This window comes from Morone saxatilis, unplaced genomic scaffold, assembly GCF_004916995.1.
Source record: "Morone saxatilis isolate NCDOM2014 unplaced genomic scaffold, NCSU_SB_2.0 Contig10, whole genome shotgun sequence".
NCBI classification, from domain to species: Eukaryota; Metazoa; Chordata; class Actinopteri; family Moronidae; genus Morone; species Morone saxatilis.
Genome location: NW_023339652.1, coordinates 1,304,383 through 1,329,401, shown reverse-complemented (window position 1 = coordinate 1,329,401; position 25,019 = coordinate 1,304,383). Strand labels below are relative to the sequence as shown.

Genomic DNA, 25,019 nt, shown 5'->3' with positions numbered 1-25,019 from the left:
AAAAAACTGTCCGTAGAATGCGATATATATGTATATATATATATATATATATATATATATACATATAATATATTTTTATTTTTCTGTAAAATGACTAAACTTCTGTTTTCTTTCTTCCTCTCCAGACAGTTGATCTATAACTATCCAGAGCAGCTGTTTGCTCAGGCTGGCGTTATGGCCATCGAGCACGCTGACTTCGCTGGCGTCGAGCGCCTCGCTCTGGTCACTGGTACGTAGACACAGTGATTAGATAAAGCCAATAGTGGACTAGACGTTGCACGTTTAAGATATTAAATTATTGAAATTATTGAAATATATAGATTTTAACAGCCGCCGGTTGAAGACCAATTTCTGCTCCAAACAATCGGAGAACCTCAGTGGAAATAATTCAATAACGCCAAATCATAACACATTGTATTTGATGTATTTTGGCCCTTGTTGACAGCACCAAGCACTGATCTATTTAAAGTGTGTAATATAAGATTATAGTGGAGAATTAAATGTGTTATAACCTGAAAAACAATTAAATTAACAAAAGGTCTAATATTGTTGTTTGTAGTACTTCAGTTTACTTTTTCAGCTGAAATGATTCATCAGTTTTTTAGATTAATTGACCAGTCGAACAGAAAATTAACTGGAAACCATTTTGATAATTGATTAATCATTTAAGTTATATTTTCAATAAAAAATTAGCACATTTTCTGGTTTTCTACGTCCTCTTTAAAAGGAGATTTAACATCTTACTGAACATTTGACACTCTGGTTTCTGACTTAAATACCAAACAGTTCTTTCTAGTTTGGGGCGCAGTTCAATGTAGCCTCACACTGATTATACAGGTGTCAATCAATTGATCAGTTGATTGATTAACTGTATTTCTGTGTGTGATCAGGAGGAGAGATCACCTCCACCTTCGACCATCCTGAGCTGGTGAAACTCGGTCACTGCAAACTGATCGAGGAGGTGATGATCGGAGAGGACTTGCTCATCCACTTCTCTGGAGTCGACATGGGTACGGACACACACACACACACACGTATCAATTAACGGGTTCAGTTTGACCTTTGACCCCTGACTCCCTTTCCCTCTCCCTCAGGTGAGGCGTGCACCATCGTCCTGCGAGGAGCGACTCAGCAGATTCTGGATGAGGCGGAGCGCTCGCTGCACGACGCTCTGTGTGTGTTATCTCAGACTGTGAAGGAGCCACGCACCGTCTGCGGAGGAGGTACACACACACACCTATATAAAGAGTGGGAAGTGCCGCGATAACTGTTGTGTGACATTAACATGAAAGGCGCTCTGAAACATGCGTAACCTGAGTAATGTCGGGTTCAGACTACGCGATAATGAGGTCTCTATAGCTAATTTCCCACTGTACGGAGGCTGAATCTTTATAAAACTCACCAGTTTAAATAACATTAAGGCTTAAAGTTAGCCAGGAGCCAGCAGAGTCAGGACAGCCAGGACGGTGACGGCCAGATCCGACCACACTGAGCTTCACAGTGGCTCTTCAGGAACCTGTGGGGGACTTCACAGAAACCACGTTCATTTTTAATTATAGGATCTACGGTTGTCCCCAATTACTAGTAGCTTACCTCCCTTTCAAGACCTGCGTGATGTCAACAGGAAGGAGGTGTTAGGGACTGACTTGTCTAAAGCACAAGTCCGATCCACTGCCCCACAACATAAATATATAAAAGGTCGAGGGTTAGCAACTAAATGTACGCAGGCATCCTTAAGGTTAAAAGTGTGAACTTCTGAGCTGTATAATCGGGAAAAATAAATATAAGATTGTGGAAAACATTCCCTGTTCCTGCGCACACTTTATTCTAACTGTCTCTCTCCGTCAGGCTGCTCCGAGATGCTGATGGCCAAGGTGGTGACCGATCTGGCCAATAGGACGCCAGGAAAGGAGGCAGTTGCCATGGAGTCGTTCGCCAAGGCTCTGAGGATGGTACGGACCCGCTCGTCTTTTTATGTTTGAGCCCATTAAGGACTAAATCCTGTTTATCTTTTCCAGATCGATTTCCTTCCACTGAAAAACTTTAAGTAGTTCACTTTGTTTTTGTGGGGTTTTTTTATTATTATTGGAAGTCTCATCTCTGGAATCACATTAATATTGCTTTAAAAAGTTTTAGATTTTAAGGGGTTGTTCAGTCTGACAGCGTTCATGTGGAGAGGGAAAATAAAACCGATCCCATCAGAGCTTCAGGAGTCCTTGTACGGTCTCTTGTTGATCCAGTATTTCTCTTATTTTCTCTTCAAGCTGCCGACCATCATCGCCGACAATGCCGGCTACGACAGCGCCGACCTGGTGGCTCAACTGAGAGCCGCACACCAGGAGAACAAGACCACCTACGGACTGAGTGAGGGACCCTTTAATCATACACATAATATTTTTGACATGGCTCAAGTTTAAAGGAAATTAGACCCATAGAGTGCGGACGAGTTAGCATTTTAGCACCTCGAAGTTTACGTGTTCTCTGTTTTTTTGTGATATTCCTGAAATAAGATCTGTGGTTAACAGCGTTTTACAACATAAAACATGTCAGTAAATACCTAATCTTAAAAAAAAAAAAGAGGTTGCAAACAAAAGGCTACAGAAGCCACCAGGTGTCGCACTAGAGCACCAGCATCTCAGACTGAAACCCACCAGACTCCATTGACAAAACCAGTGATTTTCCCCAAGCAGATGATTGAAAAACAAACTTAAAACACAAGAAACCAAAAAATTAGCAACTCTTGGTTCTTTTTACCACAAGACGTATTCAAATCTCACACAATTAAATTAATAAATTATACTTACAAAAAGTTCAACTTTATCATCCCACCAGGAGAAATATAAATGACACAAACATAAAATATGGAAAAACACACTAAATATCGGCAGTCTTTTGTTAATGGTGGACCTTTTTTTTTTATATAAGTTTATATATTAGAAACTCACTTGACACTGGGAGTCACGCTAGAGCATCTCAGACAAAACTAGTCTTTCCAACAGCCACCAAAGCTGGTTTGGTCTAAATAAATCCTTAATTCAGTCATTCATTAGATGTGTTGTTTGTTCCACTAACAGTAGTAGTTTGTGCCACTGACAGACTCATGTTGTTATTGTCAGTGGTCTGACAGCATTATTGAAAGGATCCCGTTACAGAGGATGGACTTTCAGGTTAACCACAAGCAGCCCGTAATACTCACTATCCACCTCTCCACCAGACTCCAGAGACACAAACACTCATTTTACCTTCAAGATCATCGTACCTCATTCAAAGTGAACAGAAACAGAATTAAGAACTCATTAAAAATGCGTCTCTGTTAGTGTTTCCAACAATCACCAACTTTCCTTTTGGACAAACTTTGATGAATGTGTGTATTTTTTTTCCCCTGCAGACATGTCTGATGGGACAGTGGGCAACATGACCGAGCTGGGCATCACAGAGTCCTTCCAGGTGAAGCGTCAGGTGCTGCTGAGCGCCTCTGAAGCTGCTGAGATGATCCTGAGAGTGGACAACATCATCAAAGCTGCACCAAGGTCGGTCCATCGTCCATATATCGTTTTGTATCTTTAGTTACACTTTTAGTTGATTAGCGTTGAGTTTAAAGTTTCATACAGTGCCTGAATGCTGTGGAAAACTGTAGAGTCCTTAATGAAAGGTGCATTTATTGACTGTTTGTTTGTTTTTGTAGGAAGAGAGTTCCCGACCATCACCCCTGCTAGAGGAAGAGGAGGATGAAGACGAACGGGGAGGGATCAGTTTTGTTATTTATCACCTGTGTAGTTCAAATTTAAAGAAACGCTCCGCTGTCCACCGTCTGTCAACCTATCCCTGTGGAAGCACTGCACAGGCTAGCTGGCTAATGCTAGCTAACCATCAGACACCGCTAACTTCAGTGCTAACGCTAGCAAGAAACAAGCTAATCATATATATATCTATATATAGATATAGACATAGATATAGATATATAGCTGGTGTCAACAGAAGTGTGAAGCTAACATTAGCGGAGGTCACAGCTCTCGCTGGAAGCTGGTTACGCTAACGTTAGCCCGTTTGTGCCGCTCAGAATGCAAGTTTGGACGTTGTTTGTTTTGTTTACTGAAATAAATGAACCAATCCTCATCAGAAGATTTGTTTGTCGTGTTTGTGCCTCTTCTTAAATGTTTTTACTCACACAGTTCAGATATTTCACTTCTTCCTCCAGGTTTTCAGCTGTATTGTCGCTGAGTTTCAACCACAAAGTATAAAGAACGATATTTCCTACAGAGCCCGAATTGGACCAAAAAAGGTGCCTGTACCCTAATTGTCTGTGTGCTGTTATGCCAAACTGTATTAATTAGGTAATCTCAATCCACCGTGTACTCCCAACTCCAATTAAATGTTGCCATGGCAATTGTACCTGCTGTGTGTCTCCTGAGTCAGAGATTTGTGCCGAGGGACACCTCATGATTATGCTTCTAGCACCCAGACCGTAACTCCCATCACCAAGTGGGATATTTTCAGCACAACCCTGACCCTGAACACAACATACCCTTAATTATTTTACCGTTTTGTATTCATTCATTCATTGTTTTCAACAAGCACTAGCTATGTGTTTACACAGATACACAGTTCAGTTGTTTTCAGGCTCACCAGAGGTGGTGGTAACCAATAAAAAGTAAGAGCAAGAGTGCCGGCCCATTTCAGTATGTAAAGAAAACACTCAAGTATCTCAAATTTGACACTAAATAAGTCATATAAAGTTGTAGATAATGTCAAGCTATTATTCTAATGATCACTAATGTTTTATATCAATCCCTCCAGTAACTGTTGAGGTATTTGACCCAAAGTGTTGGACTGACTTCCCTAAAGGAAGACGGGAAGAGATATTGTGAAAATAAAGTATTCATGTTATTCAGTAGTTGGCACCGTCTGCTTTGTTGGGTCAGAGTGACTGAGACCTCAGAGTGTCAACAGACTGAAGTTACCCAACAAGACCGGATATTTTCAATTTGTGCCCATAAATCCTCCTCCTAAATGCTGCACACTGCACCTTTAAATTACTGCTGATGAGTCTTAAATTTAAGAAAGAGGTTAAAGGAGCATAAAGTTGCATAAAACAGAAAAAAAACTACCTCTGATTTGTAATTTAAATTAAAGGTGAAGTCAGTTTTGGGGGTGGATTTTCTCACAGAGCCTTAGATCCAATCAGAGCAGCACTGAATCCTAATAAACTTCTCATTGTCTGCTAACCAGCAGTCACACAGACAGACTCACAGGCAGACAGACATGTTGAGGCTGGTGTTGGTGGTGGTGCTGTTGATGTGGACATGGACGAGCTCAGCGCTGGTCAGGTAGGAACAAACACCCTCCATTAAAATCAGTGTACAAGTACAGAAACTGCCGGCTACTTAGTTCAAGAATGTACCTTTTTTAACCTCCATCCTCCATAATTTCAAGATTTAACTCCTAATTGACAGTTTAATTTCATCTCAGGGTCCCGAAACACTTTAAAGTTTGAGTCGAATTTGTTTTACATTAAAAAAATATTTTTAAAAAGTTTTCAAAGCTCAATTATTCCTGGAAGTTTTCTTTTTTAAGGGAAAACGTTTTAGGAAATAAGTAATCTCTTATTAATCTCTCTATCCAAGAGATTAATACGACTCTCACTGCAGTAAATATGAAGCTACAGCTAGCAACCAGTTAGCCTAGCTTAGCATAAACAGCTAGCCTAGCATATCACTCCCCCATTGTTTTTTTTCTGTGTGAATAAACAGACAAGATATATTAATTAGTGAGCTTTAGAGGTGCTGGTAAGTGGATTTTTTAGCTGTGGACGTGTAAAATATCTGTAAAATAGTCAAATATCCGAGTTTTCATCACAATTAAAATAATATTTATGTTTTTTTATTTGTTACCAGTATTTACATAGACGTTAATCATGTTCTGTCCCACTCAGTATTACCTAACCCGAACACTGACAGTATATAATTGGGTCTGTGATATGAAGCCAACACTGAAGCCTCATTAAGTAAAAATATTAATAAAATTACAAAAACAGTCTGCAAATTCACATGTCCAATGTAAAATAACAGGAAAAATATGTAAATAATGATAAAAATGACTGCTTATTTGAAAGAAAATGCCCTTTTTTTCACATAAAAAGATTAAAATACATTTGCTACTTAATGTTTATTTAATAGATTGAACTGTTAAATTCAATTTTAATGTATTTAATGTATATAAATTGTCATAAAATAATGTAAAATTTGTAAAAAAAGCAAAAAAAAAGTTATTGTAATTTTAGAATGATTTGTTTAATTGAAGATGATATTGAAAGAAATAATAATCACTGTAATTGTAATATATATGTTATTTTACAGTATTTTTTAGTGCCCAGCTGCCAGAATATTATCTTTTTTTACTTTTTACTTGACTTACTAGGCTACCTTGTGATTGACAAGACAAGAAACTCAAAAATGAACCCACTCATTACTGCATTGACTATTTCTCACCTAAAATCCTAGAAAAATATTTAACTATTCCTTTAAGAAATGAATCAATGGGACACTAACATTTTAACCCCAGATATTAAAATGTCACCTTCTCAGGATCCCTCTGAGGCGGACAAACTCGATTCGCACTCAGCTGCGAGCTGACGGCCAGCTGCACGAGTTCCTGAAGAATCACCGTCCTGACATGTTTAACCGGCGTTATGCTCAGTGCTTCCCGCCCGGCACGCCGTCACTGCGGCTCGGACGCTACAGCGAGAAGATCTACAACTACATGGACGTGAGAACAAACTTAGTGTTAAACGTTTCCTTTGAGACTATAAAATTATTATTTTCCATGACTATATCACTGTTTTCAGGGTATTATTTCAGGGTTCTCGCTATTGAGTATGTTTATTTTTAAAAATGTATTTAGTTTTTTTTATATATATTATAGATTTATTAAATTTTTTCATTTCTAATTATTGTTTTCAATTCAGTTTAGTTTAAGTTAAGGGACTTCATGATTTAAGAATTTAGAATAGTTCAGTCTCAATAAATAAAAGAAACAATGCCATTTCCTGTATATTTTTATTTTTATTTCAGTTAACTTAACACCTAGTTTTGGTTTTAAGTTTAGTTTTTTTGTGAACTATTATAACTTTGGTGTGTGGGACAGTGTCATTCTTGATGCTACCACAGGTGGCGCCAAAGTATTTAACTTTTTATTCCTACACACACCGGCTTTATGAGCTTGAGTATTAAGTCAGGCATCCAACCAGCAACCATTTCTCATAACACCACGTTTATTTGTTTGTTTGTTTTGTTTGTTGTGCTATAGACTTCCATTGTGTCTGTGTTTATTGTCAGGCTCAGTATTATGGTGAAATTACTTTGGGGACTCCGGAGCAGAACTTCTCTGTGGTTTTTGACACCGGCTCATCCGACCTCTGGGTGCCATCTTCCTACTGTGTCAGCCAAGCCTGTGGTACCCGAGCACTACACAATACTACACAACACTACACACACACACACACACACACACACACGCTGCACTACTCACAAGACAATATAACACTACAGTACACAACTCATCCAAGTGTTTGACTTTGTATAAATATTTTAAAGGGGGTTGTGTTTGTGGGTCAGGACAACATGACAGTATGGTTTAATGTGTTCATGACTGTGATAAGAAGTTCAAGGTCTGTGTGTGTGTACTTACTTGTATTACTGATGTTGTGGGGACATAAATCTGTTTACACAGTCACATTGTGGGGCCTCTACTTCCTTTTGGGGACAAAACGCCAGTCACCATAATGTAGATCAGTGGTTCCCAATCTTTTTCCTAAAGGGACCCCTTTTCTATCATTTGGTAAACTGACTGGCATATTTTATGGATATTCTATCTTAAAAACTGTACAATTAACCCAAATAGTAACAGTAAAGGAGGTTTTTTAAAACAAGTGATTTGGATGAATTTTGAGCAGAATATTTCCTGATTTTCCTAACTTTTTATACAATTAATATTAGCTCATTGGTTGTTTTCTAATGCAGGACAAGGCTGTTTATGAGAGAGTAAAGGCTCTGTAAATATAACTTGTATTTAGGTCTTAAAAGTTTGGATCCTAAATAAATCAAAACTTTAAAAATAACAATTTAATTTACTTTTCTTCACAGTAATGAACCAAATGCTAAGATAAAGGCCTACTGTGTATAATTCTTAAAGTTACTTACACCCCTTACAATCAAGAAGGCCATGTGACCCCCTGTGAAGGTTGGGAAACACTGATGTAACCTTAGGTTTAGGTTAGGGGTAGTCAAGTAGGGGTTATGGTTATGGTAAGTCTCAGGAATTGAATGCAAGTCTATGTAATGTCGTCTGAAGTGATGTAAACACAACTGTGTGTGTGTTCACAGCATTACACAGGTGTTTCAGGGCATTTGAGTCAACTTCATTCCATCATGATGGTCGAATGTTTGGGATTCACTACGGATCAGGACACCTGCTGGGAGTCATGGCCAGAGACACACTGAAGGTCCTTTCTATTATACTCTCCAAAAAAAATTTAAAGTTGGGGTATCCTGTTGGCCAAATAGTTAAGACCAGGGATCTCAAACTGCACTTGATGCCACACAACCGCAATGTCTTATTTATTAAGATCATACCAAACCAACTTGAGGAAACCTCAAACGTGTAAGGGTTTGTGGGCAAACAGACACTGATGTTGCCCACAATTCCTCACAGGAGAATAAAATCTTCTCAAATCTTTAAAGATTTGTTTCGACCCCATGCAGAAGCTGAAGAAGTATTCTGTTGTGTAATATTTTGTAATCCTTTGTCTTCTGGTCCAGGTTGCGGGTCTGTCTGTCATGAACCAAGAGTTCGGGGAGTCAGTCTACGAGCCTGGTGGCGCATTTGTAATGGCGAGGTTCGATGGTGTCCTGGGGATGGGTTACCCGTCTCTGGCAGAGATCCTTGGAAACCCTGTTTTTGACAACATGTTGGCGCAGAAGACGGTGAAGGAGCCTGTCTTCTCCTTCTATCTCAGCAGGTGCGACTTCACCGGTTGTCAAGAATTTTATATCTCGTTTTTTTTTCCAGACCAAAGCCAAGACTTACAAGTTTGTCTGTTTTCTAGCATTCATACTGGGAGCTAAAGGGTTTCAGGAGACATTTGTAAGGATAGTACAAGGAGTGCAAGCGTTTTAGGAGCAGCCAAAGGGTTACAAAGATTTAGAGCATTCTTTTGCTATTTTGGGGGGTCCACTGGGCTTCAACGGTGTCTAGCTAGAGCTTCTGGACACCAAATGCACAGATGAACTGTGTTTCGGAGAGATCTCTGTGTTTTGGTGTTCCTATAGCTTCCAAGGTTGTCTAAATTTCAGGGTGTTTCTGAGGAGCCCAAGAGTTGCAGCAGAGTTTAAGGGTCTCAAGGTAGTCTAAGGGTTTCCAGGAAATTCCAGAAATTATTCCAAGACAGTCCTCATGGTTCTTAAGGAATCATGTGGTCTAGAAGGTTTTGGGATATTCTAAAGTCGTCTGAGGGGTTTGCGGGTATCCAAGAGTCCAAAAGTTTAAAGGTCTAGGGTTTTAGGGAGTTTTCAATACGGTTTTCATCATTTTAGGAAAGTCCATGAGCCACAGAACACAGAGACTGAATGTTTGGTTGAATTGATAACCTTCCAATTCTCGGGATGTGCTTCGAAGCATTTGGTCTAGAAGGTTTCTGGCTAATTCAAGAACTCCCTGGGATCTACGGATTTCCAAGCAGTTAGAGGGTCGTCCAGAGGTTTGAAGGACTTTTCGAAGATGTTTTCTGTGTTTTAAGAATATAGTTTAGTATTTGGGTGGATTAACAACTTGCTGACTCTCAGGACATGGTTTAAGACATTTGGTCACAAGGGATCCAGGAAAATATTATAGGGATTTCCAGGGGTCTTAAAAGTTTGGATCCTAAATAAAATCTAAACTTTAAAAATAACAATTTAATTTACTTTTCTTCACAGTAATGAACCAAATGCTAAGATATAGATTTGGTCACAAGGGATCCAGGAAAGTATTATAGGGGTTTCCAGGATTTCACAGTGCCAGGAGGGTTCAGAGGACTCTGGGAATTCAACATCCTCAGTAGTGGTGTGATAATGAAGGGTTTGAGGTCCTTTACTGACCATAAACAGAAAATAAATTGCAATTTGTTGTCCTTGCAGGAAAACAAGTAGCAGTAACCCAGAAGGTGAACTATTGCTTGGTGGAGCAGACGAGGAGTTGTATACGGGACTAATCAACTGGCTCCCTGTGACTGCTAAGGGATACTGGCAGATTAAGATGGACAGGTTTCCCACATTTTTAATATCGTGATTCTATGTAATTAATGACTTCATCAACGTACTCTTAACCCCAAGTTGAAGTCCTGTCCTTGTACTAACAACAAGTGATAATTTTCAAAAATGTCCACATCCAACATCTCAGTTGTGTTGTGTTGCAGCAACCACTAGATGGTAGTCCAAGCAGGATTGTAAGACAGTTAAGTTAGTTACTCTTAAAATCAGGGGAAACAGAAAAATGCCCTCACTTGGAAGGGTTTTTATGTATCTTTGTAAGGAGATGTATTCCTGAAGGTAATATAAAAACAATAAAAACTTATGATGTCTGTGTATGTTTCAGTGTGGCGGTGCAGGGTGTGAATTCGTTCTGTCCACATGGTTGCCAGGCGATTGTTGACACTGGAACCTCTCTTATCGCCGGGCCGACCAATGACATCCTCAGCCTTCAGCAGTTGATTGGAGCCACACCTACAAACATAGGAGAGGTTAAAAAAAATCTAATTGTGTTATCTAAATCTTCTGGATAATACTTAAAACTTACAAAAACAACATACATAAACAAACAACACTACATAGATTAAAACAGATTTTTACTTTTGGTTAAATTTGTTCCAGTTCCTTATCGACTGTGCAAGATTGTCCAGTTTGCCTCATGTGACATTCATCCTGGGAGGAACAGAGTACACACTGACTGCTGAGCACTACGTTAGGAAGGTGAGGGAAGTTTGTCATTCTGTCCAAGCTTTCTCTTCTTTAGCTTGTCTTTAGCTGCCTTGACATTGTTAGCACGTAGGGTCTATCTCAGAAATGTTTTTCAGAGAACATTGGCTGTCGTAGGGAAGTATGTCACTGTCAAATGTTTTGAATCAAAAGGTACTGAGAAAAACAATCATTCGTTTAGCTATATTTTTTATGTTTCACATGTCAAATAAACTTTAACATAAATACACAGTATGATACTGAAATGTTGCCCTTTCTCTGTCTCTTTCTCTATCTCCAGGAAATGCTTGGCGACAGGGAGTTGTGTTTCAGTGGTTTTCAAGCTGTGGACATTTTTTCCTCCGAAGGCCCTCTGTGGATTCTGGGAGATGTTTTTCTGACAGAGTTCTACAGCATCTTCGACAGAGGACAGGACCAAGTTGGCTTTGCCCGTGCTAAGCACCCAACCGAAGACTGAGAGATCGGTCATCAGTAACTGACAACTGTATGATCAATAAATACTATACAATTAAGAAGAAAGTAAAAGCATTTTGTTATTCTTCCAAAGGCACCAACAAGCTATCAGCATTGTTCTTAAAATATCCATCATTCTCATATCTATTTTGCAATTTTTTGAGAATCTAGTCATATGATACCAGATGATTGGAGATGTTAGCGCCAACCAATCGTCTGGGGGTTTCTAAATGCAAAGTAGTAGCTTAAACGGTAGCGAGCACGGCGGTACAAGTCAGTCACAACTTTTTATTTAAAAAAGTACAGTTTTTGGTGATTCAGCAGCAGCAACAGATACTGTATAATCATTACTTTAGTTACATTTACAAAAACAGACAAATAAACAGTAACTGTTATCACATGAAGACAGAAGATTCTGTGCTAGAAAAGAGTTTCTTCTAGAAACCTCTAAAGTCCAGTCAGTAATCCTGAGTACTTGATTTTATCAGAAGTCACCACAGTTGGAGCCAAAGCTGAAGTTTGTTCAGCTGCAGTTCCTCTAATGGCCACTAGATGGCATCCTAGAAAACGTTGACTGAATTGAAGTGAGTGCGAACACCGCCAACGTTTCTTTAGAACGTTCTTCCAGAACAGGTTCAGCTCTTGGTGGCTGTTTTCACTTCTTTTAATGTGAGTTATTCTTCTATTAAGAAAATAAAAGAAATATATCACCCTCATTTGTGGCAGTCATTGCTTGGTTTTACCACCTTTGCCCAAGTTGCCCGTTTTTTAAGCTTAAGAGTTGATTACCAGTATTCAGATTCTTTTGTATCTTTTGTGTTCTTTGCAGTACCATCTTAGGGTTTGGGTTTGTCTCCAGTGACAAAGCTGTAACTCCAGTGTTCAAAAGACCACTTAAGGAGCCAGAGTTTACTAAGCATTTCTTGGTTCAAATCAACTTTTTGATTGATGAGAGATTGGCTCTGTTTGAGCAATATTATGTTACTGTGAGTTGTTCTCATTTTTTTCCAAGCTCTGTGATTCGGAGTCTGGGTTTTTGCTGTTGTTGGTTCCTTCTTTGTCGTCGTCCTCGGTCCCTGCCATTCCCTGGAATTCGTGGTCGTACTCGTCAGGGAGCTGCAGAGTGTCCGTAGTTGGACCAGGTGATCGTCGGGATTGGAATCGAGCCAGGCCTCGTCTTCGCCTTCCAAGAGCCTTGGGGCTAGGTAGGCTGCGAACCGACCCTTTTGACGACTGCCTGGAGAACTGGAGGGAGAACTGGCGTCCCCGTGGCCGTATTGGTGGGCGATTCTGGACATGTTGTGTTGTCCAGCGAAATTCCTTGGGTCCCAGCTGGGTGGGGGAGTAACAGACTGAGGAACCGGTCCTGGAAATACAAACAATGAGTCACAAGAATGACTAGTTTCATTATGGATCATGACACTTTGATCAGAAAGCCAACAAATTACCTTTGGGTATCCAAGCTCAGTGTCTCCTCAGTGGGGGAGGGATCCAGTCCATTCTGAAGTTTTGCTGCTTCACCATTGCCAGAAGAATCCATGGTGTGACAGACGTCACCGGACAACGGCGGACTGACGACCAGCCGGGGGAAAACAGAAGAGGGTGAGCTTTCAGGGGATGGAGGGTTGCTGCTGACCTCCCTTAAGGTGGACAGGGTGTCCATGGCAGAGGGGGGCATGACCAAGGAAGATGGTGGACCCACGTCCTCTGGACGTGGATGGACCCTGGATGGATTGACAGTGTCAGAAGGACCAACTGTTTGACCAATGCAGACTGTTAACCATTGAGCCACCTTGCTGCCCAATAATGAAATCTGCCAATATAGGTACCTTTAGTACTTTAAATGGAGCAATTCTGTACCTGAAGTCTGGGAAGAAGCTTCCTGTTGCATCACTGCTGTGTCGTTTGAAGATGGGTCGAGGAGGTCGGAGGTCTGGAGGCTCTTGAACACTCAGCAGCCGGCGAACTCGACCTAGAACCTACAAACATAAAAAATGTGACTAAAAATATACATTTATATTTGTAAAAGTACAATCTGTATACTCTCTTTCCCTGGAAAGCTGTCTTATTCCATTCAGGACTCTCCAAAATTAGAGCACATACTTCTACCGAAGCTGTACAATCCTGTCTGTTAAGTGGTGTTTTCAATAGCCTGCTTATTGACTGAAAAACAATTATACAGGGCTAAAAACATCTTTGACACAGGTAATAAAAATCATACCGATTCTTGGCGTGAAGCAAAAATAGGGTCCTGATGCCGTGGACGATTGTCGCAAACATCAGCATCATCGAACTGCAGGATATCAGACAGTCTGGAAGAGAGATTGGACAAAAGTTTTTCATTTTGCTGATTGAACTTTAACTAATTATCCAACAGCCAGTCACAATACGTTACTTTACTGCAAAATACATTGATGATAATTCAATTCCTTCAAACATTAAAATTAAGACACAAGTTAAAACGTCTCCCTGAGTAACAGTTGCCATAATAACCGAAGTGGGTTACATACTTGACTTTAGCAAATCAGCGTGTTCGATGGAAGTTCAGTTTGTAATATGTTCAGATATGTGTCTGTGTATGCTGACCCCATGTCAGTGGTGGAGCCAAGGAATGAAGGGATGCAGTAGTCAGCAGCAGCCAGCGTGTACGGAGGACGTGCCTCGCTGTCATTCCAGTACATGTCTTTAGTCATATGAGGCAGGTTCATGTGCATCTCATCTACAGCCAGCAGAGACACCTGGAGGGACAGTTTAACGGGAAGTGACGACATTAGTTTATAATCACCTGAAAATAAGAATTGTTGTGTTTTTGATACTTTAGAATGAGACATTTTTATTTACAGAGCTTGGAGTTTCGCCGCCACCGTAGTTTCCCCTTCGCGCGGGGAAACAGGTTTCAGTTGGTTGGCCACTAAATCTTACACACTGGACCTTTAAGCTCATTCACTCAACAATTTGTTAAGTTTTGCCCTAACCAATCAGTAGCAAGGAGTATTTTCTTTTCATTAATCAAAGAAATATGCTGATTTTAGAGTTATTTCTGAAAGTCAGCAATACACGTTTTTCGCCATTTTCTCATGAATGTAGTTGAATAGTTAGCTAACTCTGTACGAAGATGATGTCCCGGTTCTTAATCGTGCGTACTAAACTCTGATTGGTCAATCAGTTTCTCCAACTAGGGGACATCATAAAGCACAACACCAGAATTATTTGAACACTTAAAGATGTCTGGAACCAGGCTAACACCATCATTCTTTCAGCTAACAGTGGAAGCCTTATCTGAATGAATGGGTTTCTACTGGCCTAGACGGTAAAACCTGAACATGTCAAGAGTTTTCAAACCTCACTGACCTGAAGGTTCCTGTCGATGATCCAGTTAGCTTCAAAGTCATCGTCGTCCTCTCCGAACGGGTTAATCAGCTGCTCCGCTACCTAACAACAAGGCACAAATCATATCTGGTATTCAGACTCACTGTTAAGACATGACTTCACACACAAGCTAAGATTTTTCTGACCCTTTCTTCTAGTGCGACACACAGGACCAACTTTAAATCTTTAGTCCCATTACTTGTGGCTCTCTGGCTTATGTCCACCAAGTAAGTTATTAATAACTTTATATGGTGAGTTATTAATAACGGTACAACAGTTAAAGGTCAACCACGTGCCTGTTTATTTTAGTGTGATAGAATAGAATATAAATGTTCAAATATGTGATATATTGATTATTTTGCTTTAAGTAACAAAATTCAACATCAACAATTATAAAAATGTATTGAATACTTCATCATTTTGTAACTTAAACTCTTCTCCTACGATCCAATTTGAATATCAGTGTACAAAGATAATTTTCCATCTGGCTAGCTTCTTGTGCTTGCAGGTAATCCAAGAATTAATCATAAACTTGTCAATATACACAGTTTTTGTCAACCATTAAACATTTACAGTTTTGTACTTGCACAGGTTTTATGTCCTTAAATGAAACACTAGATTTCTTAAAACTGTTTTTTTTTTTCTCAATTAAATTATTACAAGACAGTAAAGTCTGGACAAACCACACATAAATGTCTTAAATATGTATTAAAGTATTAGAAGTTGATTAGATTAATGAAGTTAACTATATTGATCGTGTACTAAAAAAAATAATGGAACCAATACAGATTTTCCTTCATACTTTTTTGGACGTAAAATAGGTGTTAAACTTCTTTCTTAAAGGTCTTTAAAAGTGTGTAGGAGGACTGTACAGCCAACTGGAGGTGAGTGAACTTTGGAAAATTAAGATAAGTTCAAGTAAAGCTGTTTATTTACAGTAAACTAGACAACCAAAAATATACACCAGTGCAATAGACTCCGTTTTCGGATGTCGCTTCATCAGATTCAAACCAATGAACCTTGAAGTCAGGGGTGTGTCTAGTGTCTCGTCTTATGGTAGCACGTTAGCAGTTTACAGGTGGTATGAATGTGTTTGTGTATCTGAATATTTCTGCATTCTGGGGTCCCTGTACTGAAATTAGATAAATTGGAAAACTGAGACACAAAACTTCATGCCATCTCTGCATAAGTCAGTGCCCCACTTGCTCCACCGAAAAGTTGACCCTGCTTTGAAGCTGAGAGCGACAGAAAGGAAGTCAGAAAAGTACTGACAGGCGCACCAACAGGTTGTTGGTTTCGGTCTGTTTGTATTGGACTTGTTTATATTCAGAAACATATAAAACAGGCCACACCTTCAGCCAGCCGGAGTAGAAAAAAAACTGCAGCAGGGTGAAGACGGGGACATAGAGGTCGAGGTCGTGGCCTTGGTAACCTTGGTCGGGGTCAAGGAACTGACGACCAATCAGACAAGCGAAGAAAAAGGTGTAGACGGCCAGAGTGACGACCTGAAGAGAGAGAGAGAGAGAGACTTTTACTGTACATCCCTCCCTCTGTCTGTCTGTGTGGGAGACTCAGAGCACTGATTGGGTTACGGTAATGATGGAAGATGATTACTGATGTGATTAGATGAGCTACAGTTACATCCGTTTTAAACATGTTATGGTGACAGATGTGAGACAGGGAACAGAGAGACAGGCCTGTGTGTAAACCAGCGGGATGCCGACCCAGTCATAGCCAAAAAGAGTCGCGCACCAAGTCCTGAACAGATTCATCTCCTGAAGAGAGACACACAGAGACACAAAGAGTCAGTAGGGACGTCGGTTTGGCAGCGATCACCAAACCCAAATTTCCGTGCTGAATGGAAGAACGGCCCCACCCGCCCTTCGGGAGCAAGCTGGGTGTCACGTTACCTACATGTCTGGTTTATGCGGTCATTCACTAACAGGGATTTAGACTCTAAGTGCGGCTGCATAAGTGCCATTTTATGTTTGACAAGATCTGTTTATAACCTAATGGGACACTTCAGTGCTGCACCAGAGCGAGCCTCAGAGTGCTTCTGTTCAGCCCTCTTACAGGCAGTCAAAGTTTTTTAGTTTCAGTAATGTGATGTAGTGAAGTAGAATATGTGGGCGGAGTTAAATCAAGTTCAGAACATGTGATTGGATCACTCAAAGGTAGGCGTGGCTTAGCGAATACAGCACAGTATAGAGCTAAAGGTGGTGGAAGTACATTTACATAAGTACAAATTTTAGGAAATGTAGTTTTTACTTTAATTATTTTACAAATTAAATTTTGGCTTTAAAAACATATGATGAGACTTTTTTATATATAAATTAAACTACCCAATAGTTTATACAAGTACAGCTGAAACAATTAGTCTATTAATCAATTAGAAAATTGATTGGCAACTATTTTGAGAATTGTTTAGATAATTTGTAATGTAAAACAAATTCCGTGGCTCTAGCTCAAATGTGAAGATTTGCTGCTTTTACTTGAATTATTTTAATAATAATTATAATAATTTTGAACCAACTACAACAGTAAAATCTTGCTTTAACTTATTAATGTATGAGTGATAATAATCTAATAATATCATATATAATTGTACAACAGTAACAGTTCAACACTTCATTTTGCTGATTATACTTTTACTTAAATGTATTACAAGGAGTTTTAAGTGGTTATGAAAAAGTTTTAATTTAATCCTGATGACGACCTACATAAACAAACAAGAGAGAAGATCGGATATTTCTTTATAGTTATTCTTAATGCCTGCCACCGGGTCGGATTCCCCTTGAAATCAATGAAACAAGGCGGTAGAAACATTACCGCCTTTGTCCACAGGGGGCGCCAGAATCAACACAATATACAAGTTTCTCGTAGCTGCTTTAAGTAACGTTTCAATGCAGGACTTTTTATTATTTTTATGGTGTAATATTAGTACTTTTAGTCAAGTAAAGGATCTTAAGGACAAGACTTAAATTAATACATTCTCCACTGTATAATTTGCTCTGCTAGCTACCCACTAGCTAACAGTTAAATCCAGTTTTATATGACAGAATTAGGAAAATGTGTTCTTTTTATTTCACTATGTGACTAGTTTTTTCCTGTTGAGGCTTCCCACCCTCTGAATATCTATACATTAATGTTTTGAGGCAGAATATAAAAGGTTTATTGTAATCCCATGTGTCACATTGAGAATGTTCTGCAGGTCGATGCTGTCTTGGATGCGTCCTTCCTGTCGAGCTTTAGACGCCAAGTTGGAGAACCAGACAACAGGAATCCAGTACTTCAGGTGAGGAGAGCGGATGTTGTCAAACACCTTCCTTTCCTCCAGAGTCATAAAACCTGCAGAAGGGCAGACGGATTATTTAAAACCAGTAATCAGTGTTTTATCCCTTATGAAGGCTCTAAAACGGATCTGTTATATCACTTTAGGATTACGTTGCGTCGCAGTCTGAGAGAGGAATCAGACACGCAGGTTATCACAATCCTCTCCGCTCTCCTGCAGCAGAGTCCTGCTTTAATTGGCCGATAACGAGCCTTTCCCCGGGGCCAGATCAGACAGTTACAGGAAGAAAGAATAACATCTGGGAAGGAGCTGAACTTTATCTGACTTTCAGCACTTCAGCACGGACAGTTCAGTTACACACAAAATATATAAATACTATAGATATTGTTCACATATAGTCTCAGTAACAAAGTTTCCTTCAATCTGCAACGCTCTCACCGGCCTCGACCACGTGGTCCATGGTCGGGAAGCGTTTGCAGACGGCCGTGCTGACGGAGCGGAAGATGAGGAGCGATGTGAGGTTAACGTAGCGTATTAGCGTCCGGCGCAGCAGGCGGCCATATTCATCTTTACCCTGAACACAGCTGGAACAGACAGAGGAAACATAATGAGATAAATCACATTGTGTGTCTACATGAACAAAGTACTCCTTCTGTAGGACAAAAACAAAAGCCCACTGCTCTTAAGTAGAGTTTTTATTCTATACCTGAACCCAGATGAACCCAATTTTGGTTTGGGCTGCTGTAGGATGGACTCGGGTCACATCGGGCCCGATTTTTTGGGGGCCTGATCAACGCTCCTAAGTTGCAGTTTGGTTCAGAAGGTTCAGGCATCAAAACTACTTGGTTAGGTTTAGTAATAGTTTGGTTTGGCTTGAAATAAGTACCTTAGTTACGTCAGCTACATACATTAATTGATGACACCAGAGTGTTCGGATCAGTGGGCCTTCAATCCAATGTGATATTTTTCAGACTTTTTGGGGTTTTTGAATAATGGGCTGCTGGAACAATGGCATCAGTTTAAAACCATCATGTTCCTGGAACAAAATCCTGTCTAACTTGAACATTTTAATGGCTGAGCGGTTTGTTGAACTAGTTACGGGAAGAGCATTGAACATACAAACTCATCAGATGGTCACCATCAGGGAGGCCAATCTTCTGACTTATAAGGTAGGAAAAAACTGACTAAGAAACATCCAATCTACCAAAGTCAACACAGACCATGTAAGAAGCCACATTGGAAAAAAATCAATAATAGATCACTTTATAAGTTTGAGTTTACCTGGAGATGAGGAACATGAGTCGGTCTGTCCAGGGCAGATTAACAAACTGATTCCACCATCGATTCACCACCAGCGTCACATAAAAACCTAAAACACATCAATATTTTCACTAAATTCATATTATTTCACACAAATAAAAATTCATTATAGCAGCTTCACTCCAAACTCCAAGTAGATGTTTCTTGTTTGTTCTTTGTTTAAAGTAAATTTGAAGCTGAGGCCAGTGAATGCTTAGCTTGACTCCTATTACTGTACTCCTGCCAACACAACAACTTCTAAAACTAAAACACCAACAACAACAAGAGCTACAGCGAGTGCTAGTACTGCTTCTGCCACCAGTATTACAACAACAACACCAACTAATACTGCCCATAAAACTATAATATTGTCAACAACAGCTTTGACAAGTAATGCTACTACTCTCGGAGCTAATACTAACAAAAACTAATACTATTTCTAAAAGTAACTGAAGCTAGGGCTGTTTAAATATACAAAAGAAATTGTAAATACCAGCATTTCTAAAGCTCACAAATATAAAATGTTAATCGGTGAACTTCAGAAGTGTTGATAGGTAAATATTTTGTACATTTGGATATAGCCAGCTAGCTGTTTTCATTCTTTATGCTAAAAGCTAGGCTAATGGTAGCTTCAATCATGAGATTGATATCAATCTTCCAATCTAACTCTCAAAAGTGAATACAAAATGTTCAAGTATTACTTTAATGTGTATTTAGCAAACTGTGTCCACTCAGAAATCATATTTATTATGACTTTAACAAGTTTAGCATTAGTTTTGTGGAGCTTTATAGCATAAGATATGTGTTTTTTGGGTGTTAGCATATGTACTGTTTATAACATTTATTACATGTGAATGTTGAGTGAATGTTGTATGGATGTATTTGCTATTTTAAGTTGAGGAAACATTGGATTTGTTGATCAGGCCTGATTAAAATATAATGAGTGAATATATATAGCACCATGGGAACATATAGACACTGTGTGTTCCCTCTGATTGGGGATCAGGGTGGGGATCAGATACACAAACACTCATCCTGCTTTTAGCCATCTGTTCTTTAATGATCTGTTTCCATTAGCAGCCTGCTAATGAGGCAACCAAACAGCCTGTCTGTCGGTCTGCTGTGGCTCCTCAAACAGGAAGCAGAGTTATACTCAGAGTTTTAGAGTTTTTTTAGTCATTACAGTAGTGGAAGAAGTGCTCCTATAGTAAGTGAAAGCAGTAATACCAAATACAAACACTGGTCTGTCAGTCAGTGGGGCTGAGTGTTAAGCCCTGTTCTCAGAAGACTAATATTAGCCCGGCTCCTCCTGTGATTAATATTAATAACACCGACTGTGTTCTTTGATCCCCTGTGAATCTGACAAGTCTGTAATCTGTAAACCATTAAGAATCTGTCTGATAATGAGACAGATAATGAGACAGATTACGATCATTCATATCATATTACAAGTTAGCTATATAATTTTTCACTTGTACAAAAACTTAATCTTTAACTTTATCGCTCATACAAAAGTATAAAAACACAACTTCATCGCTCGTAAAAAAAAAAAATTTAAAACACAACTTTATCACTCGTAAAAAAGTATAAAAACACCACTTTATTGCTTCTACAAACACAACTTTATCACCCGTAAAAAGTATAAAAACACAACTTTATTGCTCGTAAAAAAGTATAAAAACACAACTTTATCGCTTGTACAAACACAACTTTATCACCCGTAAAAAAGTATAAAAACACAACCTTATCGCTCGTAAAAAAGTATAAAAACACCACTTTATTGCTTCTACAAACACAACTTTATCACCTGTAAAAAGTATAAAAACACAACTTTGCTCGTAAAAAAGTATAAAAACACAACTTTATCGCTTGTACAAACACAACTTTATCACTCGTAAAAAAGTATAAAAAACACAACTTTATCGCTCGTAAAAAAGTATAAAAACACAACTTTATCGCTCGTAAAAAAGTAGAAAAACACCACTTTATTGCTTCTACAAACAAAACTTTATCACCCGTAAAAAAGTATAAAAACACAACTTTATCACTCGTAAAAAAGTATAAAAACACAACTTTATCACTCGTAAAAAAAGTATAAAAACACAACTTTATCGAGGTGTGGTCCTGTGAGAATACAGCTGTAGTGAGTAAACGGAGAGACGTACCCAGAACGAAGGTGACGGGAATCTGTTCTGCGTATTTATCACAGTACATGGAGAGTTTCTCGAACAACCTCTTCTGCTGGTCGGAGAGGACGGTCCTGCAGCACAGAGGACACAGACATCACAAACAATAATAACCACTCAGGCAAAGTACTTAAGTACGAATCTGAGGTACTGGCTCCATTTTATGACACATTTATGAATCCACACTTGCTGCTCTAGTGAGTATTTGTGGCAGCAGGACGGTCAATGTGTGATTATGTCAGAATTGTGAAAAGTGTTCATGGTGTGTGTTTTTAATAGTCTTTGGGTAACAATGGAGCTCTACGGCACAGAGGAATAGGAAGATCAGGTTTTGATACACAAAATACTTGTTAGTACATAAATTTGCTGTTATTCTGTCTGAAAATTTGAAAAATATAGAATATAAGCAGACAGAAAAAGCACAAATTAGAACCACACTGTAAAGATTCACACAGGAATTTAGTGAAATCATCTTTTTTCATTAAATTAACATAAATATAATGTTTGTTTAAAGTTAATTAAACACAGTTGTTTGTTTTCAGGGTGATGAAAACATTGAGAACCAGGATGAAGGTTAGTATTGAATTCTTACACCTAAAATGTGATAAATTAATAAATATTTAAGTTTATTTAACAAGTTTTCTAATTCAGTTAAAGGACCAGTTTACAGGATTTAGTGGCATCTAGTGCTGAAGTATCAGATTGCAACTAACTGAACACCACTCACATCTGTATCTGATGACCTGGGAATGAGAACGAGGCTGTGAGGCGAACCTGTGTTTAGTTTGTCCGTTCTGGGCTACTGTAGAAACATGACACACTTGTAGATGTAAAAGGTTCATTCTAAAGCAGTGTTTCCCAACCTGGGGGTCGAGACCCCCACTTAGGGTCGCAAAAGCTTCACAGGGGGTTCGTGAGGCCTTCTTGACTGAATTTGACACCATAAAAGAAGACAATTCAGTCTGTATGATTGTTCAAAAATAAAAAATACACAATACAAACAGTTTGTCTTTAAAATTATCAGGAAAACTACTTTCTGATGCAATAATCTGCTCAGAATTCATCCACTGTTTTATCAGTTGTTCTCTATTGTTATTGTTATGCATTTAATATAAGATGAAATATCCATAAAACATTGTCACTGAGTTTACTAAATGATAGAAAAGAGCTTCCTTAAGGATGAAGGCATTTAACTTAATTCAACTGCTTGTACAACTCAAATATGACTTTAAAAGTTCAACTAAAGTCGAACCAACTCTAAATGAATTACAATGCAGCTTTTTAAAGGAAATATCTGCAGTAATGAAGCACTCTGCAAACATGCCACCACAGTGTGTTTATATATATATGTGTGTGTGTGACCTGTATACGACGCTCAGCACGGTGTAGAGCAGAGCGAACAGGATGAACTCTCGATACAGCAGCTTGTAGATGCTTCCTCTCCAGCGCAGCAGCAGCCGGTGGAAGCTGAAGAAGGTGGCGTTTGCTACTTTACTGGAATATGTGACGGTCATCCTGACGCAAACCTGACAATAAATAATATATAATAATAAAATAAACACTGCCGTAACATTATGAGTCTTGTTATCAATGTAAATTATAATTGTGGTTGTTTTACTCACAGAAAAAACCTCACAGGCGTCTTTGTTTTTCCTCCGCGGTGCTTCCCATCAGGCTTCTTCTTTCCTCATTTGTTTTTTCAAAATGCCAACCAACCACCGCCTCCCCCTCCATCTCTCTCTCCCTCTCTCTCTCTTTCTCTGATACTCTCTCGCTCCCACTTTCTCTCACTATGATGCTGTCCAGTTGCCCAGTAATGCCAGGCACACACACACACACACACATGCAGGTCCAGAGTTGTATTGATGATCCAGCGTAGTCATGTTTCAGCTGTGTGTGTGTGTGTGTGTGTGTGTGTGTGTTGGCATAGATAGCCGTGGAGGTAAACACGTATAAACAGAAACGCAGTCAGTGACAACATGAGGTCACGCCAGAATCACGTTGGCATCAGTACTTTTATTTTGGTTGCACTTTTAAAAATAAAAAACATTAAATAAACTCCATTAATAGAATCAATACACTGTAAAACCCGATGAGTTAGTTCAACTCAAACTGAGGGAAACAGTTTGCTTTTGTTTATTCACTTTAACAATTTAAGCAAAAATGTTATTTGAGTAGAAATAACTCAAGTATTTATTGTTAAATTAACTTGAGTAAATTAAGTTATTTGTACTGATTACATTCAGTTAAATTGAAGTAAACATCTTCGCTTCATTATTTATTTGTTTAAAAGATTACCCTCCTTTTATACTTCTATAGATACTGATTATAAAACCTTTAGACAACGATTGGAAACATCATAAATTTAATTGTTTTGCAGGTTTTTTGCGTTTCTTTTATTTAATTTTTTTATATTAATTGATTATAATTATATTAAGTATACATTATAGTTAAAGGTAAACTCTATAATGAAATATTATGGTATACATGTTTGGTAGTTAATGTATGGAATGTATATGTCCTCAATAAAGTTTCTGATTTTGATATATTGATGCTAGTTTTACTGTGACTCTCAAATGAACTGAAATAACCCTAACCCTAACCACTCTTTAATTATATCTAGTGTGAGTGTTTAATACTCAGAATATAGACTATAAAGTGAAGTATTGCTGTAAAACTCAGCCATGCGAGCGGCTGTTGTTTCTGTGCAGCAGAAATGAAGCGGAGTGAGACGTCTTCGTTTCTGTGTAATGTGTCTTCTGCGCAGCCGCACACTGAGATCTTCCCCTCCAGCGGATCATCCGTGAGGAGACCCCGTGTTACGAATGCGGCTCTCCCGCCACTGAGCGCTGCTCTGCGGTCAGTTTGATGTCGGCTCTCGGCTTTCTCCGTGAGTTGTCGGCTGCTCTCGGACCGCCGCTGCTGCTCCGCCCCGGAGGAACTGTTCGTTTGGCGGTAAAATCAAGTGCGAGCAGACAGAGACACAACGGCAGAAACATCGTAAACAGGTGAGTTTAGTTCTGACACGGTTAGTTTGTTCCTCTGTGGCTGTCCGCCATTGTTAATAACGTAGACGTATAACGGACGTTTTATAAATAACGGCTTGTTGTTACTTTTTTATTTTTTTAGGGCGCGGTGGGTATTATTAGGTCAAAAACATGGTGATATTTGTATTAAATTCAAACTCACCACCAATATAATTTAATTGTATGTGTGTGGAGTTGGTTTAATAGCACTAAATGTTGAGTATTGTCCGTTAATGTCAATGATGTGCTTTGTAAACGTACACAAGATGGCGCCATATCCCGCTGCCTGCTTCTTCTCCTTCTTCATTAGGTTTTAATGGCGGTTAACCAGCTTTATAGTGACATTACCGCCATCTGCTGGACGGGACGTGGAGCTGTAGAGTGG

At 39.0% G+C, this 25,019-nt stretch overlaps 4 protein-coding genes across 4 annotated transcripts in view; 3 read left to right on the top strand and 1 right to left on the bottom strand.

Moving 5' to 3' along the window:
• Positions 1-125: 125 nt before the first annotated feature.
• Positions 126-4,122, top strand: cct2 (chaperonin containing TCP1, subunit 2 (beta); the record flags this gene model as incomplete). The annotated part of the gene is given in 7 exon segments (XM_035680030.1): positions 126-229; positions 891-1,010; positions 1,095-1,223; positions 1,849-1,952; positions 2,265-2,364; positions 3,389-3,530; positions 3,686-4,122. Coding segments are annotated over 7 exon segments (730 nt in total), but the record flags the coding sequence as incomplete, so codon positions are not given.
• Positions 4,123-5,150: 1,028 nt separating this feature from the next.
• Positions 5,151-11,466, top strand: nots (nothepsin). The gene is made up of 9 exons (XM_035680464.1): positions 5,151-5,327; positions 6,585-6,765; positions 7,335-7,452; positions 8,382-8,500; positions 8,817-9,016; positions 10,173-10,298; positions 10,630-10,774; positions 10,905-11,003; positions 11,290-11,466. The coding sequence occupies exons 1-9, from the start codon at positions 5,263-5,265 to the stop codon at positions 11,464-11,466; spliced, it is 1,230 nt and encodes a 409-aa protein (XP_035536357.1). The 5' UTR covers positions 5,151-5,262.
• A 264-nt stretch (positions 11,467-11,730) lies between these two features.
• Positions 11,731-23,392, bottom strand: LOC118341694 (bestrophin-3-like). The gene is made up of 14 exons (XM_035680018.1): positions 23,231-23,392; positions 22,971-23,134; positions 21,588-21,682; positions 19,405-19,492; positions 18,562-18,707; positions 18,025-18,179; positions 16,529-16,606; positions 16,184-16,336; positions 14,814-14,894; positions 14,049-14,200; positions 13,684-13,774; positions 13,323-13,441; positions 12,911-13,186; positions 11,731-12,828 (listed from the first exon to the last, which is right to left on the bottom strand). The coding sequence occupies exons 2-14, from the start codon at positions 23,120-23,122 to the stop codon at positions 12,444-12,446; spliced, it is 1,971 nt and encodes a 656-aa protein (XP_035535911.1). The 5' UTR covers positions 23,123-23,134; positions 23,231-23,392; the 3' UTR covers positions 11,731-12,443.
• The window catches only part of LOC118341710, a gene marked incomplete in the record, with an annotated part of 10,542 nt that continues 2,259 nt past the window's right edge, over positions 16,737-25,019 (top strand). Inside the window, 4 exon segments of the mRNA XM_035680043.1 lie at positions 16,737-17,005; positions 18,043-18,126; positions 22,151-22,181; positions 24,323-24,616. Of these exon segments, the coding sequence (XP_035535936.1) occupies positions 24,477-24,616 (140 nt within the window).